General features: G+C 61.1%; 1 protein-coding gene across 2 annotated transcripts; it reads right to left on the bottom strand.

The window, feature by feature from the left end:
- Window positions 1-542: 542 nt before the first annotated feature.
- On the bottom strand, window positions 543-17209 carry prr36a (proline rich 36a). Of its 2 annotated transcripts, none has more exons than XM_088603272.1 (5): window positions 16814-17209; window positions 8771-9560; window positions 7590-7677; window positions 4334-4506; window positions 543-3953 (listed from the first exon to the last, which is right to left on the bottom strand). In XM_088603272.1, exons 2-5 carry the CDS (start codon window positions 9423-9425, stop codon window positions 1048-1050), a joined length of 3822 nt encoding a protein of 1273 aa, XP_088459398.1. In that variant the 5' UTR covers window positions 9426-9560; window positions 16814-17209; the 3' UTR covers window positions 543-1047. The 2 variants fall into 2 exon arrangements, with proteins under 2 accessions (XP_088459398.1, XP_088459399.1); XM_088603273.1 differs by lacking the exon at window positions 16814-17209 and adding an exon at window positions 15709-15836.
- Window positions 17210-17750: the final 541 nt, after the last annotated feature.

Here is a 17750-nt window from a genome sequence, read left to right on the forward strand (position 1 = left end):
ATCACCGTGTTCAAACCGCATTGATCAGATTGATCAGGCCGCCTACTGACTTTCACTTGGCACCCTCAGCCTTTTTAAGAGATCCAGTAGAAAGCTATTAACAGGAAAAAATAGGCGTGTTGATCATACCAAGGGAAAGAAAATTCCCCGTTTTGTCTGGGAATCGGAATGAGTCTTGGAATGAAGCTTAGATTCAGCGACAGAACTGAGGCACATCCTCCTGGCAGGGCCAGTCTTAAAGCAGAGCCGACATCTCATCTTTATCTTGCCCAGGCAGGAAACAGGCACAGGGCTCCCTGGAGAGACCGTTCCTGCACTGGGAGCACCTGGCCACTCTCGCCTCCTGAGAACTCCCACAGACCACTGCCCCCTGCCTGGGCAAATTCAACCAGCTCTGCAACTGAGGGCCAGCACCCGAGCCCAGAACAGGTACAGGGTCTCTCAGGGAACTCAAGGATCCCCCCCCCCACCTCCTTGCCTCCCCCCCAATCCCCTCCTCCCAACACCCCCTGCGTTAAACAAACTGTCCAGGAAACCCGCAGTAATGTTAAATATCTAATCTTTATTCAAAGCTGTAAAGAAATCCTCAACAATCAAACAAGACAGACACGGCCGGGTACAAGTCATTCTCGAGGTGGGTAAGGGGGGGCGGGGGGGGGGGGGGGGGACAGGGGGAGGCGGAGGGGGGCAGTGCTTGGAATTACAAAAAACAAGGATAAAAGTAAGCGCTCGTCTTCCTGGTAAAAACAGGAGGAGAAACCGGGCGAGGAGTCCTCTCTCTCTCTCTCTCTCATCGCATTAAGAGCTTCATCCGGACAGCGCCAGGCCGGCGCGGCGAGTTAAACACAAGGTGGGGGGGGTGGGTGGTGAACGGGGCGACGAGCGGCGCTCTGGCAGCAGGGGAGCAGTGGCGAGAGTAGTTATTGCACATACAGGAGTTTACGCCATGGACTGGAGTGGGTGATCGCGCAGAGAGACTAACAGTCGCAGGACGAGGCGCTGGGCCTCCCCCCTCCCCTCCCCGCCTGCACGAAAGGGACCGCGGGTCTATACGTTACCTGCCAGCGCGCTATCAGTCTTTTCGCACAGGGCCGCGTAGCAGGGCAGCACGGGGTCGCCCTCCTGTCCCGGGGGCGGAGAGGCGGGGCTTTCCGGGGATCCGGGGAGGGGAGAGGCCTCCCGGCCGACCCCACCGCCGCCAGCCTGGGGGTACCCCGCCTTCTCGCAGAACAGGTACTCCTGCTCGCCCTCGCCCTCGCCCCCCCCCGGGGCGGAGAGCTCCAGCGCCCCCTCCTGGAGGGGCAGCAGGTCGACGGGCGGCCCCACGGCCTCCCCGTCCCCCTGGCCCGCGGCGGCCCGCAGGTTGAGCTCCTTGATCTCCTCCGGGAGCTGGTCCTCGTTCTCCAGGGAGAAGATGCCGGGGCTCTTCCCGCAGCTCTCCGTGGTGGAGTGGGCGTTGGAGTCGAAGACGTAGGACGCCGCCGAGTTGGCGGACTGCGGCGTGTCGCCGTCCCCCTCCCCGCCCATCAGGCTGGCCTCCTCCTCCTCCTCCTCCTCCTCCTCCTCGGCTGCCTCTTCCTCCAGGGCCGAGAGCGCGGCCGCGGTGTCTCCCGCCGCCGCCGCCACCGCCGCCACCTTCTCGAAGGCCAGGTTGTCGACGCCGTGGGGGTCCGGCTCACCCACCTGCGCCTCGCCCTCGGTGTCGCTGGCCTCGTCCTCCGAGGACGCGGCGGAGCGCGAGCGGGAGGAGGGCGCGGAGGCGGGCTCGGTCGGGGCGTCCCCCAGGACCTCGTCGGCCGGCAGCGTCTCCGCCTCCTCCTCTTCCTCGTCCTCGCCGTCGCCCCTCTCCAGGTGGATGCCCAGGTCCTGCTCGACCTCGGGGCGCCCGCCCGGCGGCCGCTGCTCGGGGGGCTTCTCCTCCGAGCGGGACTCCACCCCCGAGCTGCTGTCGTAGTCCTTCAGCTCCTCCGGCGTGCTGGTCTCGCTGCTGCTCTGGGCCGCCAGCTCGGCGCCGCTCAGCGTGCTGGACTTGGACAGGCCCGGGGCGCCGGGGGGCTCGGGCTCGGGCTCCTGGCCGGGCACCTCGGCGTCGGCCCCACGGGGCCCCACGGGGAGCGACTGCGGCTTGCCGGCGGGCTGGGCCTCGGGGCTGCTCTGCTCCAGCCAGGCCTCGGCGGCGGTCTGGGTGGGGCTCTCGGCGGCGGCCCGCCAGGGATCAGCGCTCACGCCGGCGTCCCCGGCGCACTGCCGGGCCCAGGGCTCGGCGAAGGGGTTCGTCGCGGCCCACGGGCCTCCCGCTGCGGCGGGGACCAGAGCCGGGGGCGGCGTCTGGCGCAGGCGGTTGAGGTTGTCCACGGCCCGCTCTTCCTCCGCGAAGTCGTCCTCGTCGGCGTTGCCGTAGCTCTCCAGCCCGCTCTCCGTCACGCCCTCGCTGGCCATGTCCACATCCTCGTCCTCCTCCTCCTTCAGGGCCTGGCGGGGGTCCTCCGCTCTCTCCGAGCCCACCTCCATGTCGCACACCCGGTCCCCCTCTTCCTCGTCTTCCTCCTCCTCGTCCTCTTCCTCCAGCTCGTTCCCGGGGATCTCCGGGACCGCCTCGATGTCGGGGGAGCCCACCGACGCCCCCTCTCCCTCAGCGCCTTTCAGGCTGGCGTCCCCCAGGTCGTCGATGCTCTCCGTCCCCTCCAGCAGGCCGGCGTCCGACTGCGGCGCGCTCAGCTCCGACACCCCCTGCTGGCTGCAGCTGACGTCTTCCGAGTCCATCTCCGACACGGCCGCGCCGCCGCCGCCCCCGGACTCGCTCCTCTCCCGCGCGTCCGGCAGGCTCGGGGCCGCCCCGCTCCCGGCGTAGCCCTCCTCACCCTCGTCCTCCTCGGTGGGCTGCGTCTCGCTCATCTCCGACACGGAGACCGGCTGGCTGCCGTCCTTCTCCTCCTCATCATCATCGTCGTTGATCTCCTCGTCCGCTTTCTCGATCGCCACCTGCCGCTCCTCGACCTCGTCCTCCTCCTCCTCCTCCTCCTCTTCCTCGTCCTCCTCCTCCGGTTTCGGAGTCGATCTAAAGAAGTCGGGCGCTGGCGCGGGCTCCGGCTCCTCCTGTGGTCTCTGCGGCTCCACCGCGGCCACGGGCTTCGGGACCTCAGCCACGTGCCGCTCTTCCTCCTGCCCCGGCTCGTGCTCTTCCAGAACCGGGCCCGCGCTGGGAGGCGGGAGCCCCTCGCTGTCCGCAGTCAGCTCCGGCGGCGTGGCGGGCCGGTCCTGGCCCAGGACGGCCTCCTCCGGCACCGCGCCCGTCGGCTGAGAGGGCGGGGGAGGGGGAGGAGGAGCCTCCTCTTCCGGAGTCGACCGCGCGCTGGGGAACGGCGGCGACGGCGGCCGAGCTGCCTGCGCCTGCAGGGGCTCCGCGGCGGCAATGTCCAGCAGGGGGGTCTCCGGGGCGCTAGCGGGTGACTCCGCAGGCTCGGCTGCGACTCCTGCTTCGGCCGCGGTCGCCGCGCTCTCCAGGGAGGGCTGCGGTGCCGACGCCGCGACTACCGCGGTGGCCGCGGCAACAGTGGCGGCGGCGGCAGCGGCGGCAACGGCAGCTTCCGGCGCCGTCGGCTTCTTGGCCGGCTCCCCGCTGGCCGCCAGGGGCTGGACAGGCTGCGTGGGCCGGGGGACACGTTTGACGGGCATGGGGGCGCTGCTGCCCACCGGCTTCCTGGGGCTGGGCGAGGCGGGCTTGCTCAGCGCCGCCCTGCTGCCCGGGTGCCGGGGGCTGGCTGCCGGCTTGGCGTCCTGCGTTTTGGGCCGGGCCGGTTTCTCGGCCGGCTTGGCAGCAGCGGTGGGCTTGGATGGGCCGGCGGCGGCGGCGGCGGCAGCCTTGCTCGGTTCCGTTCTGGTGGGCTTGACCGGGGCGGGCTTGGTCGCAGGGGCAGCAGGTTTCTTGGGTCCAGCGGCGGGCCGGGCGACATCTTGGCGAGAGGGAACGAGAGGATACAGACCGTTACTGCACAGAACCAAAACACCAGGGCTCACTGACACCGAGACCAGAACACGGACCCAGCTCCAATCCAACACCGGCGCCAGCAGGCCCCCGGGCGATTGGCAACAACTCAGGACTGTAGCTCTAGTCAGTGAAGTTTTAACTACGTAGCAACATTTCCACACGGTATTGAACATGAACTCTGCACTACAAACCCTTCTCAGTTCCCTCTTCATGAATCAATAAAGTGAAACTATTAAAGACACGCAATTCAGACAATGACTCCTCTGAGCACGAAGCTGAAACTGTTTGACATCCACGTCTCCCTCTTTCCTGATGAAAGAGGACGACAGAGGAAGAGCTTGTCACCTTTCTTCACCGGCGCTGCAGTAGTTCTGCTGGGCTGCGATGCTGCACTTCGGCCACCAGGGGCTGCTGTGGCACCAGGCCTGGAAGAAGGCGGCCGGCTGGAAGAGGATGCTGCAGTCTTGGCTACGGTCGTCGTGGGAACAGGGCGAGAGGAGGCAGTGCTAGACACAGGCCTGTGGGAAAAACAATTGTTAAGATATCGCAGAGAGAACCATTACACTCCATCTTAATGTTTTTATGGCACGTCACTTGAAAGACTTAAGTCACATCTAAGGTAAAAAAAAAACGAGCTCTCCTCACACCCTGAATTCACACACTGACACACACCTGACTGGACTGGAGACACTGCTGTCCCTCTCCTCTCACACACACATAGACACAAACACCTGACTGGACTGGAGACACTGCTAGAGACACTGCTGTCCCTCTCCTCTCACACTCCCCCTGAATTCACACACTGACACACACCTGACTGGACTGGAGACACTGCTGTCCCTCTCCTCTCACACACACATAGACACAAACACCTGACTGGACTGGAGACACTGCTAGAGACACTGCTGTCCCTCTCCTCTCACACACACACATAGACACAAACACCTGACTGGACTGGAGACACTGCTAGAGACACTGCTGTCCCTCTCCTCTCACACTCCCCCTGAATTCACACACTGACACACACCTGACTGGACTGGAGACACTGCTGTCCCTCTCCTCTCACACACACATAGACACAAACACCTGACTGGACTGGAGACACTGCTAGAGACACTGCTGTCCCTCTCCTCTCACACACACATAGACACAAACACCTGACTGGACTGGAGACACTGCTAGAGACACTGCTGTCCCTCTCCTCTCACACTCCCCCTGAATTCACACACTGACACACACCTGACTGGACTGGAGACACTGCTGTCCCTCTCCTCTCACACTCAGCCCTAATTTCTCCAGCACATACAATCACCATCTCTCCTCCAAGTCTGAAATCTGCCTTTCTGACAGCAGCTCTCAGGCCTTGAACTGAGAAAGTGGTTTGTAAACGCATGTGGTTGTGGTCCGACAGTGAAAACCCACAACAGCACAGGCAGGTCAACAGTGCATCGATTAGTTCTGGCTGTGGAAGAGAGCACAAGGGAGGGACGGGTAAGCGGAGAGCAGCTGTGACATGAATCGATTCGTCATCCTTGCTCATGCTCTTAAGGCACTCCGCCCTCTGCTCAGGCAATCCCAGGCTCGCACCCCAAGACACCCCCACCACGCACTGCGCCGGCAGAGTGGCAGGTGTGTGCGGGTGTGCGTGTGCACACCGTCGAAGGCGAGATGGGGCTCGTTTCACACGCGCACGCACACACGCACACACCCAGCCCTCGGGACAGCCCGCGCCTGTTGGGTCTGGTCCCAGCCAAGCAGTGCTGCTGCCGAGCAGAGCTAAAGTCTGCAAAACTGACGCTCGTCACACTGCTTCACCAATCCAGTGTGCAGGGTGTCAACAGGGTCTAGAACCCAGGACCTCAGTAATCTGAGGACCCCCCAAACACCACCATCCGACAGGCTGCCTTTGTGTGGCATGCAGGACCTGACGAGCACATCCAAGCAAAGAGCTAGTACTCTTCCATGATCTCAAATTCCTCGTTTCCAGCAGGGAGATTAAGGCCGTCTGATTAGGTCTGATCGGTCACAGATCTCCCCAATCTCCGAAACGGATTTCCTCCCAGTCGCCACAAGGAAGGAAATTCACCAAGGCTGTGAAGATTTAATTACTCCTGTCTGGAATTTCGACACGGATTAGGGCGGATTGCTTGCAGGGAAAGGAGAAAGATACACATACAATAAGCTTTTTAGGACATCCTATTAAAAGATATTAAACTAATTTCACCGTCCCATTAGTTAAAAGGCTTTTATACCGATTGCCAGGCACTAAATGAAGTAATTTCGCAGCTCAAAGATAAGTTAATGTAACAGGACTGTTCTACTGCACTGAGACTGTAGCCCCTATTGTAACAGGACTGTTCTCCTGCACTGGGACTGTAGCTCCTATTGTAACAGGACTGTTCTCCTGCACTGGGACTGTAGCCTCTATTGTAACAGGACTGTTCTACTGCACTGGGACTGTAGCCCCTATTGTAACGGGACTGCTCTACTGCACTGGGACTGTAGCCCCTATTGTAACGGGACTGCTCTACTGCACTGAGACTGTAGCCCCTATTGTAACAGGACAGTTCTACTGCACTGGGACTGTAGCCCCTATTGTAACAGGACTGTTCTACTGCACTGGGACTGTAGCTCCTACTGTAACAGGACTGTTCTACTGCACTGGGACTGTAGCTCCTACTGTAACAGGACTGTTCTACTGCACTGGGACTGTAGCCCCTATTGTAACAGGACTGTTCTACTGCACTGGGACTGTAGCTCCTATTGTAACGGGACTGTTCTACTGCACTGGGACTGTAGCTCCTATTGTAACGGGACTGTTCTACTGCACTGGGACTGTAGCTCCTATTGTAACAGGACCGTTCTCCTGCACTGGGACTGTAGCTCCTATTGTAACGGGACTGTTCTACAATAGGGGCTACAGTCCCAGTATGGTTTCCCTGTAAAAATAGCTGTTTCTTCACCTCAGTCCCTGTCCGACTCATGGTTTCTCAGTATCTCAGAAGCAGTTTATTTTCTCCTGTGAGTTTGCATGCAGTGCAGAGAGTTAAATTTGAAAAGCAAATCTCACTGTTTGCATACAAGGTTGTATCACCAGTGAGATCACTGCCATCGCAGACATGACACATTAAGATGCAACACACACCCACAGACAAACTAGAAAAACACCCAATAATCATTAGACTCCAACTGACACTGACAGAGCAGACTGAGAAACTCCAGACCATACTGGACTGACTTTACTGTGCTCTGGATTAAACAAGATTATAAATCAGACTCCCTCTGACATCCCATTATAAAAGCAAATACAAATATAGCCCCAGACAAAGGGTTACTTTCATCACAAAAGCAATCTTATCTGCACCAGGTTTTATTACAGCCAACAACAGGGGATGGAAAAGTTCCTGCTCATCTCATTCAGGCTCAAATGGACCCAAACAAAACAGTTCAAATATTACTTTCTGCTTCCTCACTACAGTTCGCACAGGAGCGCTGCTGCTAGCAAAACCCGGCCCGGCCAAGTGGAACAGGAGTCTACCCCCAGGTCTGAGGGCCCCAGATGACTCTCACAAACCCACAGTGCCCCGCAACCCCTCCTCACCTGGTTGTCTTGGAAACAGCAGGCCTGTCGGGCTTGGCCCCGGGTGCGGTGTTGGTTTTGGGTGCCGCAGCGGAGGCAGGCTTGGGGGCTGAAAGAGGGGAGGAAACCGTTAAACTGTGGAACGGAGAAGACGGAGGAAGGGAGTGCTCAACACTGCCACATGCCCGAGCCCAGCAACGGTCAGAGGACTGACCACAAGCCGGTCCTCACCAGTACTGACCCACGACAGGACAGCACCTCCAGCAGACTGACCACAAGCCGGTCCTCACCAGTACTGACCACAAGCCAGTCCTCACCAGTACTGACCTGCGACAGGACAGCACCAGAACAGACTGGCCACAAGCCGGTCCTCACCAGTACTGACCTGCGACAGGACAGCACCAGAACAGACTGGCCACAAGCCGGTCCTCACCAGTAGTGACCCACGACAGGACAGCACCTCCAGCAGACTGACCACAAGCCGGTCCTCACCAGTACTGACCCACGACAGGACAGCACCTCCAGCAGACTGACCACAAGCCGGTCCTCACCAGTACTGACCCACGACAGGACAGCACCTCCAGCAGACTGACCACAAGCCGGTCCTCACCAGTACTGACCCACGACAGGACAGCACCTCCAGCAGACTGACCACAAGCCGGTCCTCACCAGTACTGACCCACGACAGGACAGCACCTCCAGCAGACTGACCACAAGCCGGTCCTCACCAGTACTGACCCACGACAGGACAGCACCTCCAGCAGACTGACCACAAGCCGGTCCTCACCAGTACTGACCCACGACAGGACAGCACCTCCAGCAGACTGACCACAAGCCGGTCCTCACCAGTACTGACCCACGACAGGACAGCACCTCCAGCAGACTGACCACAAGCCGGTCCTCACCAGTACTGACCCACGACAGGGACAGCACCTCCAGCAGACTGACCACAAGCCGGTCCTCACCAGTACTGACCCACGACAGGACAGCACCTCCAGCAGACTGACCACAAGCCGGTCCTCACCAGTACTGACCCACGACAGGGACAGCACCTCCAGCAGACTGACCACAAGCCGGTCCTCACCAGTACTGACCCGCGACAGGGCAGCGTTCTGGTGGAGCTGGCCGAGGGGACTCTCTCTGATTGGCGCCCCCTCCTGCCCAGAGCACTCGTCTGGTCACGGCAGGCCCTGTGGACTCACCGGCACTGCTGGGCCGCACCCGGGCAGTGTTGGTCCCGCCCGCCGGCTTCTTGTTGGGCTGGGCCGCCCCCGCCCCTGCCTTCGTGCCGTTGGTCGATGTGGAGTTGGCGCCGGCCGCCGAGACGGGCCGGGCAGACCCTGTGGGCTTCCTGTCGGCCATCTTGTTGGGCGTGCTTGAGGAAGAGGCGGTGCCAGCGGCCGAGCCAACCGGCCTCTTCGTCGGCGCCACACTCGCCATGGTCACTTTCTTCTTCTCCGTGCCAGTGGCGGCCGCGGTCGCTTTCTTCGCCACCCCATTGGCCAGGGGCTTCTGGACGCCGTTAACCGCAGAGCGGTTCTGCGCCGTCCCAGGTCGGGAGCCGGGACCCGCAGCACCCGCAGCCTTCCCGCCAGTAGAATTGGCCTTGCCTTTAGCTGGACCACCCGCCTGGCCTTTCGGCTTGGCCTTCCCGGCCGCGAGCTTGCTGTTCCCCTCCTTGGCTGCAGGGGGAGCCGTCTCCTCAGCCAGCTGCTTCTCCTCGGCAGGCTGCTTCTCTTCGGGGGGCGGGACCTGCTCCTGTGGCTCCTCCCCTAAGGGTGCTGCCTCGACGACAGGCCCCGCCTCCAGTGTCTCTGTAGATTCCATTGCTGCCGTGGCAACCCCATCCGGCTTCATCTCCCCCAGGAATGGCTGTGTGGTGTCCCTGTGCTACTCTTCACCACTGCAGGAGCAGCTCACTCACTTCTCTTCCAACCAGACTGTGCCTTCTGGACAGGAAGACTTGCTCTGCATGCAGAGAGAACGGTTCACCTGCAAGAGAGGAGAGGAAGGAGTTAAACTTGAGTGGATCCCTTGAAATGTTTCTGGGGAAAAACGAGCCCAGGCAGTTTGCACAGACTTGCCTGTTCAACAACTCCAGTCTGGAGTAGAAACGGCACGCGTCACAAAACTCAACGCTCAAGGGTGGTGAAGTAAACGCTCAGCCAGGTCACGCCCTGCAGCCTGGGAACACAGCCAGAACAGGAAGTGACATCAGGTCCAGGGGGAAGCCACTGCAAACGCCACCCCCAGCCCACCAGAACAGAGGCCTTCTGGGACATGGGGAGGGACGCAGAGCACCTCCAGTCACACTTCAACAGAGACTCTGACAAGGAACACCTGGTCACCCAGGAGAGCACTCCAACAGTGTGCACTGCCAGTCCTCACCCCCCTCAGCTAGAACAGCCGCCCAGGACCCCCAGCGCCCCGGCCCTGTGCACTCAGGGTGAGACATCACCCCCAACACCACAGTGTGCACGACCCTGTGCATCCAGGGGGAGGGACAGCACCCCCATAAACAGCAGGAGACAACAGCAAACTGCGATCGGTCCCTCACGACCTGGTGAAGCCGCCATGCAACTCCTGTCGAACCCCTGTCGCTCACACACTCCTGCAGAGAGCAGAGAGAATTTCCTCCCATCACACTGCACACAAGGAGCTGCCTCTTTCTCCACTAATAACCAGCAGCGCTGCCTGTAACCCGTCTGTGCAGACTGCTCTCAACCCCCACCCTGTGTGTGAAGCACCCTGACCCCTGACCCCTGTGCCCAATTCAGGATAAAGCCTGGAAATAACTCCCCCCACACACAGCCCCTCTGACCTCCAGCTGCCACCTGGGCTATCCCATCAGCCCCCTGGAGACTGCCGCGCTCTGTGGTCAGAGGACACCTGTTTACACGGGTGGGGGCTCTGCAGTCCCCCCAGGACAGCTGCAGTCCAGGGAGGTCAGTCCCCGACAGCTAACTAAACAGATACGGGACTGGACAGGGATGACAATGGAGAAAAACTGGCTGATGACCACTGCTGGCCAGAGGGCTTTTCTCAGCTGACCAGTCAGAGGCAACGTCTGGAACCAGCTGGTCTCCTGCAGCCTTGGGCTTGCAGTGCTGTCCGAGAGCTGTCTGTCCTCCAGGGGGCGCTCACTCAGCTGAAGCAGCAGCACAGGGCTCTGACCGGCTGCTTTTAGCAAAACTGACCCCCCATGCTTGGATAGGGGTGATCCCAAATGAACTACTTAAACTGCTCAAAAGTGCTCATCACTCTCATCCTGACAGCCGCGCTCCAGTCTGGCCAGACTTGGGCACTGTAACTCCGCCTGTCTGAACAACGACCCGCTCCACACACACGGCCCAGTCCCCCTAGCAACAGAACCGAACCTCTGACCCGCAGCCACTGACCTGACTCTTGTGATACAGAGAGGAGAGGACGGGCCAACACAGAGACAGATCAGACCAAAAACCACGAGGCCCAGGACAGTCCTGTACCGAACTTCGCAAGCCTACAAACGACAGGGTGAGAGGACAGAGGACACCATCGCACAGCCGCCAACCAGCAGTGTATCAGCAACACCCTCCCATGATGCGCCACAGGCTGAAGAACACGCCATCACTCCCATTCGATATCACTGGTACACGGAGAGCAGCTCCTGAAACAGGATGAGGGATGTACACTCCCAACAGAGTCAATAACTCCATCAACTACCAGAGCAGATGACATCACCTGCTGAGGATCAGGATTCGACACCCCTGCCAGTCATCTGACAGCTAGTGTGTCTGTGCACTAGATCAGCTGTATGTAACTGTCCAGCACTGTTTGCACTGCAGATGTGTTAATCTTATGAGCTTTGACAACACGAAGCCATCAGCCATGCCAAAAAAGCTTTGTTAATTTGAATTCCTGCCTGTAGCGACAGCCCCCGGCCAGCAGCCCAGCCCAGAGCCAGAGCGCCTGTAGCGACAGCAGCCCAGCCCAGAGCCAGAGCGCCTGTAGCGACAGCAGCCCAGCCCAGAGCCAGAGCGCCTGTAGCGACAGCAGCCCAGCCCAGAGCCAGAGCGCCTGTAGCGACAGCAGCCCAGCCCACAGCCGGAGCGCCTGTAGCGACAGCCCCCCGGGCACCAGCCCAGCCCACAGTCGGAGCGCCTGTAGCGACAGCCCTCCGGCCACCAGCCCAGCCCACAGTCGGAGCGCCTGTAGCGACAGCCCTCCGGGCACCAGCCCAGCCCACAGTCAGAGCGCCTGTAGCGACAGCCCCTTGACCACCAGCCCAGCCCACAGTCAGAGCGCCTGTAGCGACAGCCCCCCGGGCACCAGCCCAGCCCACAGTCGGAGCGCCTGTAGCGACAGCCCTCCGGGCACCAGCCCAGCCCACAGTCAGAGCGCCTGTAGCGACAGCCCCTTGACCACCAGCCCAGCCCACAGTCAGAGCGCCTGTAGCGACAGCCCCCCGGGCACCAGCCCAGCCCACAGTCGGAGCGCCTGTAGCGACAGCCCTCCGGGCACCAGCCCAGCCCACAGTCGGAGCGCCTGTAGCGACAGCAGCCCAGCCCACAGTCGGAGCGCCTGTAGCGACAGCAGCCCAGCCCACAGTCGGAGCGCCTGTAGCGACAGCCCCCCGGCCACCAGCCCAGCCCACAGTCAGAGCGCCTGTAGCGACAGCCCCCCGACCACCAGCCCAGCCCACAGTCAGAGCGCCTGTAGCGACAGCCCTCCGGGCACCAGCCCAGCCCACAGCCGGAGCGCCTGTAGCGACAGCAGCCCAGCCTACAGTCTGAACGCCTGTAGCGACAGCCCCCCGACCACCAGCCCAGCCCACAGTCAGAGCGCCTGTAGCGACAGCCCTCCGGGCACCAGCCCAGCCCACAGCCGGAGCGCCTGTAGCGACAGCAGCCCAGCCTACAGTCTGAACGCCTGTAGCGACAGCCCTCCGGGCACCAGCCCAGCCCACAGTCGGAGCGCCTGTAGCGACAGCCCTCCGGGCACCAGCCCAGCCCACAGCCGGAGCGCCTGTAGCGACAGCAGCCCAGCCCACAGTCTGAACGCCTGTAGCGACAGCCCTCCGGGCACCAGCCCAGCCCACAGTCGGAGCGCCTGTAGCGACAGCAGCCCAGCCCACAGTCGGAGCGCCTGTAGCGACAGCCCCCCGGGCACCAGCCAAGCCCACAGTCGGAGCTCCTGTAGCGACAGCAGCCCAGCCCACAGTCGGAACGCCTGTAGCGACAGCCCTCCGGGCACCAGCCCAGCTGACTGTCAGCGACTCTGACAAGGGCGGCGCAGTGAGGCAGGGTGCTGGAGCTATGCTGAGAATGCCAGCTATGTGGTCACCAAGCACAATGCAGGACTGCATTCCAACATCAGAGCAAAATATCAGCCTTCATACCAAGAATCCCTGGAATACACCCCAAAGAAAGTGAACCAGAGATCTGGACTGACACTGTTTTTGCCAGTGGATTGGAAGCATTCTCCAAGCCCTCACAATAATCCCCGGAAATACATCACTGGTGGAGCAGCTGGACTCCCAGAACTGGAAGAGTTCCAAGTGACAGGAGCACTTTCGGGAAAGGCAACAGAGAGAGGGGAGGCGAGAGAGAAGGGAGCTGAACGGACGGAGGACTTGGGAAAAGAGATGGAGAGGGACAGGCTAGACAGAGAGGGAAGCTTGAGTGGAAAGCTGACAACATGTCCTGCTCCAGTCTCAGAAGAGGGGGGGTGAGGGGCTACAGCTGGCTCTCTTACCATACAAGGCAGCGTTGCCTAATCCTGTGTGATCATCTCACTGCAGCCCAGCGCCACGAACACAGAGAGAGAGACTGCAGGACTGTTCTACTGCACTGGGACTGTAGCCCCTATTGTAACAGGACTGTCCTACTGCACTGGGACTGTAGCTCCTATTGTAACAGGACTGTTCTACTGCACTGGGACTGTAGCTCCTATTGTAACAGGACTGTCCTACTGCACTGGGACTTTAGCCCCTATTGTAACAGGACTGTCCTACTGCACTGGGACTTTAGCCCCTATTGTAACAGGACTGTTCTACTGCACTGGGACTGTAGCCCCTATTGTAACAGAACTGTTCTACTGCACTGGGACCAATACTCCTGTACAGCGCCCTTGTAACATAACATTTGTGATGGCCAAGCAGGCTGCCATGAATAATCCTTTCTGCTGTTTACAAACCGGCTGCACCAGCTGCTGAAATCCAGGCTGATGCCCAAGGCTGGCACCGCCCTGCTGACAGACAAGTCTGCACCCCCGCCCCCCCCTCCGGCTGGGACGCCGATGGATCAGCAAGGATCTTTCCCATAGCCCCCGAATTCCTCAGCACCCACAGCGGAGAGGACACGAGCCACGGCGGCCTCCACCCGACGCCCTGCTCGGCGGAATTCCTCCGGGAGCACGGGAGGTTGGGATCGGGATCCTACGGCACGCGCCGTTGCAAAACGGACGCCCACGGCAGCGCCAACAAACGAGGTCACGCCGGGGGAACGCCGTCGCCACCGGGGCTCGGCTCAGGCGACTCAGAGAGCGCGGGATTTATTACCCACAGAGCTCGTTAACCCTGGACAAAGACTGACACTAATCCCACATTATCTGCGGTCCTGCCGCCGGTCGGAGGGAGGGAGGGGGTCTAAAAGAGGAACGAGCCAGAGGAAGAAGGGCAGGTGCCGTGGTTACACAGACTGGGCTAAGTCCACCAGGATCAGGGCACTGCTGCACACGCTTGTCATCACTGCCCCCCCACCCAGCGCTGGACCGCCCCAGAGGAGAGAGCAGAGGTCACACTGCAGGCCCCCGAATTCCCACTCCTCGGCCCGGGTCTCTGGAGGCATGGCCAGCAGGAGCCCAGCCAACACCCTGAGCCACCGGGCTCGGAGCCAGGACACAGGCGGGTACAGACAGCACGCTGCAGTACCAGCGCAGACCTGCGGGGGGCGGCAGAGGCGGACCTGCAGTCTCCGTGGAGACGGTGCTCGTGCGCGAAGGCTGACAGGAACAATGCCGGGAGTCCCAGCCCGGAGCAGCGAGGCGCCAGCAGGAAGAGGGCTCCACCAGCAGCTCCGCAAGGAATGCCAGCGAGGAAGCAGGGGGTGAGGGGGCGTCTTCCTCCGCGGACAGACCAGGGGACACCACTGCAGCGCAGCTGAGCCAGGAGCCCCATCAGTGACTACTGCACTGGTCTCTGCACTCACCCACTGGGAACCAGTTCAACTTCAATCAGTGACTACTGCACTGGTCTCTGCACTCACCCACTGGGAACCAGTTCAACTTCAATCAGTGACTACTGCACTGGTCTCTGCACTCACCCACTGGGAACCAGTTCAACTTCAATCAGTGACTACTGCACTGGTCTCTGCACTCACCCACTGGGAACCAGTTCAACTTCAATCAGTGTCTACTGCACTGGTCTCTGCACTGACTCACTGGGAACCAGTTTAACTTCAATCAGATCGTCAAACAAAATAAGCAAACTAGCTCATTCCGGGTGAACCAACCCTGGTCCAGGTTTATGTGCAGCGCACCACTACACAGTTCAGTACCAACCGGGCCGACACTGCTCACATGCACTACAGCACACAGCCAGAACCGGGCCGAGACACACCCAAACCACAGAGGAACTCCCGGCCCCGGCGTCCATCCAGCCTGCCTGATCCGGTTCCCAGTCCCAGTTCCTGCTCTCCGGTCGGGAAGGGCTCGGATGAGGGAAGTGAAAGACGCGCCGACCCTCAGCCACGGCGACAGAAAACCTGTCCGACCACCTGCCCGCAGTCCCAGCTCTCGCGCACACCTGCTGCCCCGCGGCTGCTCCGACACCTGCCCGTCTCGCTCACCCCGGACCCCCGAACACCGGCGACCCTCGTGCAGCGCGGCACTCTCGCGACCCCCCCACCCCGCACAGAGAGAAACTCCCACCAGCCGCCGTCAAGCCAGAAGGGCGGATACGGGCTCCGGTTCGCTCGCATCGATCCCGGATTGATCAGCGGGTGATCAGAGGGGAATCCGGATCGATACGGTCGCCACAACCGTGCGGGCCCGGCGGCGTGATCCGACGAAAACAACAACTAATAAAATGACACTTTTCATCTGTAACTTCATGCTGCGAGGTACAGGGTGTCTAACACTGTTTTCCCCAGAGCTGCCGTACCGTGTCGCCTCCGGCTCCTGCTGTAAAAGGGGGAAAGTTCGCTCGCCCGTCTGCTCCTTTATCTCCTCGGATTCAGCGTCTGAATCACATTCTGTTCTGCCGCTGAGACGCGCGCGCGTCCGGCACCTTTGTTCGCCTGTATTGAGCGAGAGCGGCCGCGCGGGTGGGGGGGGAGAGGAGGAGGGGGGGGGGCGGCGGCAAGGCTGCGATTCTGGTCCTGAAGAAAGGAGCCGCTTTTCAGCCCAGCCGAGCGGACAGCGCGATTACCGCCGCGCGATTACCCGCCCGGCTCCCCGGGGCGGAGAGGCGGCGGCGGCGGCGGCACGCAAGACGAGCCCAAGCCGAGCCGAGAGTACCCGTCTCCCGTCAGCGCGGCTGGACCGCGTCCCCGTGTCCCCGGATCGTCCAGGGGTTCGGGAGGACCAGTCGCACCATTGCGCTTTTGTTGGAGTCCGTCTGTCCCCGCTAGTGTCCGGTCCAAGCGCATCTTCAACTGCGGTCCAGTACAAACCCAGCCACACCGGCACCGGCCATCACCCGCAGCGACACACGCCCAACCCCCCCCTCCTCCTCCTCCTCCTCCTCCCCGTACCCCAAAACCCACACCGCCCGGCCCCAAACAAAAGGACTCCCGAAGGTACCAGCCCAGCCCGGGCCCGGCTGAGGAGACTTTCGTCTGCAGCCGTCAGAAAGTCAGAACACGAGCAATTTCATCTCCCCCGCCACACACGCCCTCCCCGCTGCCCCCAGACACACAACTTGCCTCCCCGGGTTTTCCGAACAGGCGCTGCGGCCCAGATACCATGAAGGGGGAATGAGGGGCAGCCTGCTGAGCGCAGAGCAGCCGAAACCCAGCGAGCGCCGCAAATGCGCACAAAGACAGCGAGCGCCGCCAGCAGCCCCGCCGTGGGCGGGCGGGCGGGCGGTGGCGAGACCGGATTCAGCACGGCACTTTCTCTGGGCTGGGAGCCGGCTTCACACGGGACGACACAGACAGCCGAAACCTCGCTCGCTATAACCACGACAAAAGGGGCGTAGGCGCAGACAGAACCCGGCGGCCTCAGGGTAAAAGGACGGCGTGCTCGGCACACAGCGAGTCCCTCACCTCCAGCGAGCGGGGCCGGCGACAGAGCAGGACAGAGCCGCTTCTACAACGCCCAGCGCTTCACGAACACAGGCTCCTCCGCCGCGTCTCTAACGGCGCCGGTACCGGCTGCAGACACACCGACTCGAGCGAACAGGGAGCGGTGCTGATGGGCCTCCAGTCCGACCGCCCCGGGCGCTGGGCTCACACACAAGAGCTGCCGATGGGCTCCGGATCGCGGACAAGAGAGAGGGAGTGACCGCGCCGACGGGATGGAGGCGGGGGACGAAACTGAAAGAGAAAAAAAGCAGGATTTTTTTTTCAAAAAAAAAAGGGGGAAGAGAACTTCCCAGCATCTAGCCAGCGAGCCAGCGCCCAATCACTGCCGGAGCCGTGATTGATTTCAGAGAGAAGATGATGTCATCCTCCCGGCCGGCGCCCCGCCCCTCCCTTTCTCCCCTCAGCTACCACCGCCTACTAATCCTCCCCCCCCCCGTCCGTCCTCCGCTGTCTGTGTTCCACAACAATGGCGTGGAGAGTCTGGCGAGGCGCAGACACCTGACACTAACACGGGCGGCCCGCAGGCGACACTCCCCGCCCGGGACCGGCTCTGTGGGCTGTCGCCTGAAAACTGGCCCTGGATAAAATGCCAACAAACTGTCATCAAAATCCCCTGTCTCTCCCCAGAAAACCCCGGATTCAAGCGGAACAGAAAAGAGAACGAATTTAAAGAGAGACAATCCTTTGTTTTTCCTGTCTGTGCTCTCTTGGAAACTGAGTATCTGATCTCCCACACACTGCAGAAACAACCACATACAGCCACTTCACAGGTCTGATGATGATGGAGTGTTACTGTGAAGATACAGAGGAGCTGGACTGAGTGTCTCTACAGTTACTCTACAGGTCTGAGGATGATGATGATGGAGTGTTAATGTGAAGATACAGAGGAGCTGGACTG

Source organism: Lepisosteus platostomus, chromosome 13 (assembly GCF_059453375.1).
Source record: "Lepisosteus platostomus isolate fLepPlt1 chromosome 13, fLepPlt1.hap1, whole genome shotgun sequence".
Classification (NCBI taxonomy): domain Eukaryota; kingdom Metazoa; phylum Chordata; class Actinopteri; order Semionotiformes; family Lepisosteidae; genus Lepisosteus; species Lepisosteus platostomus.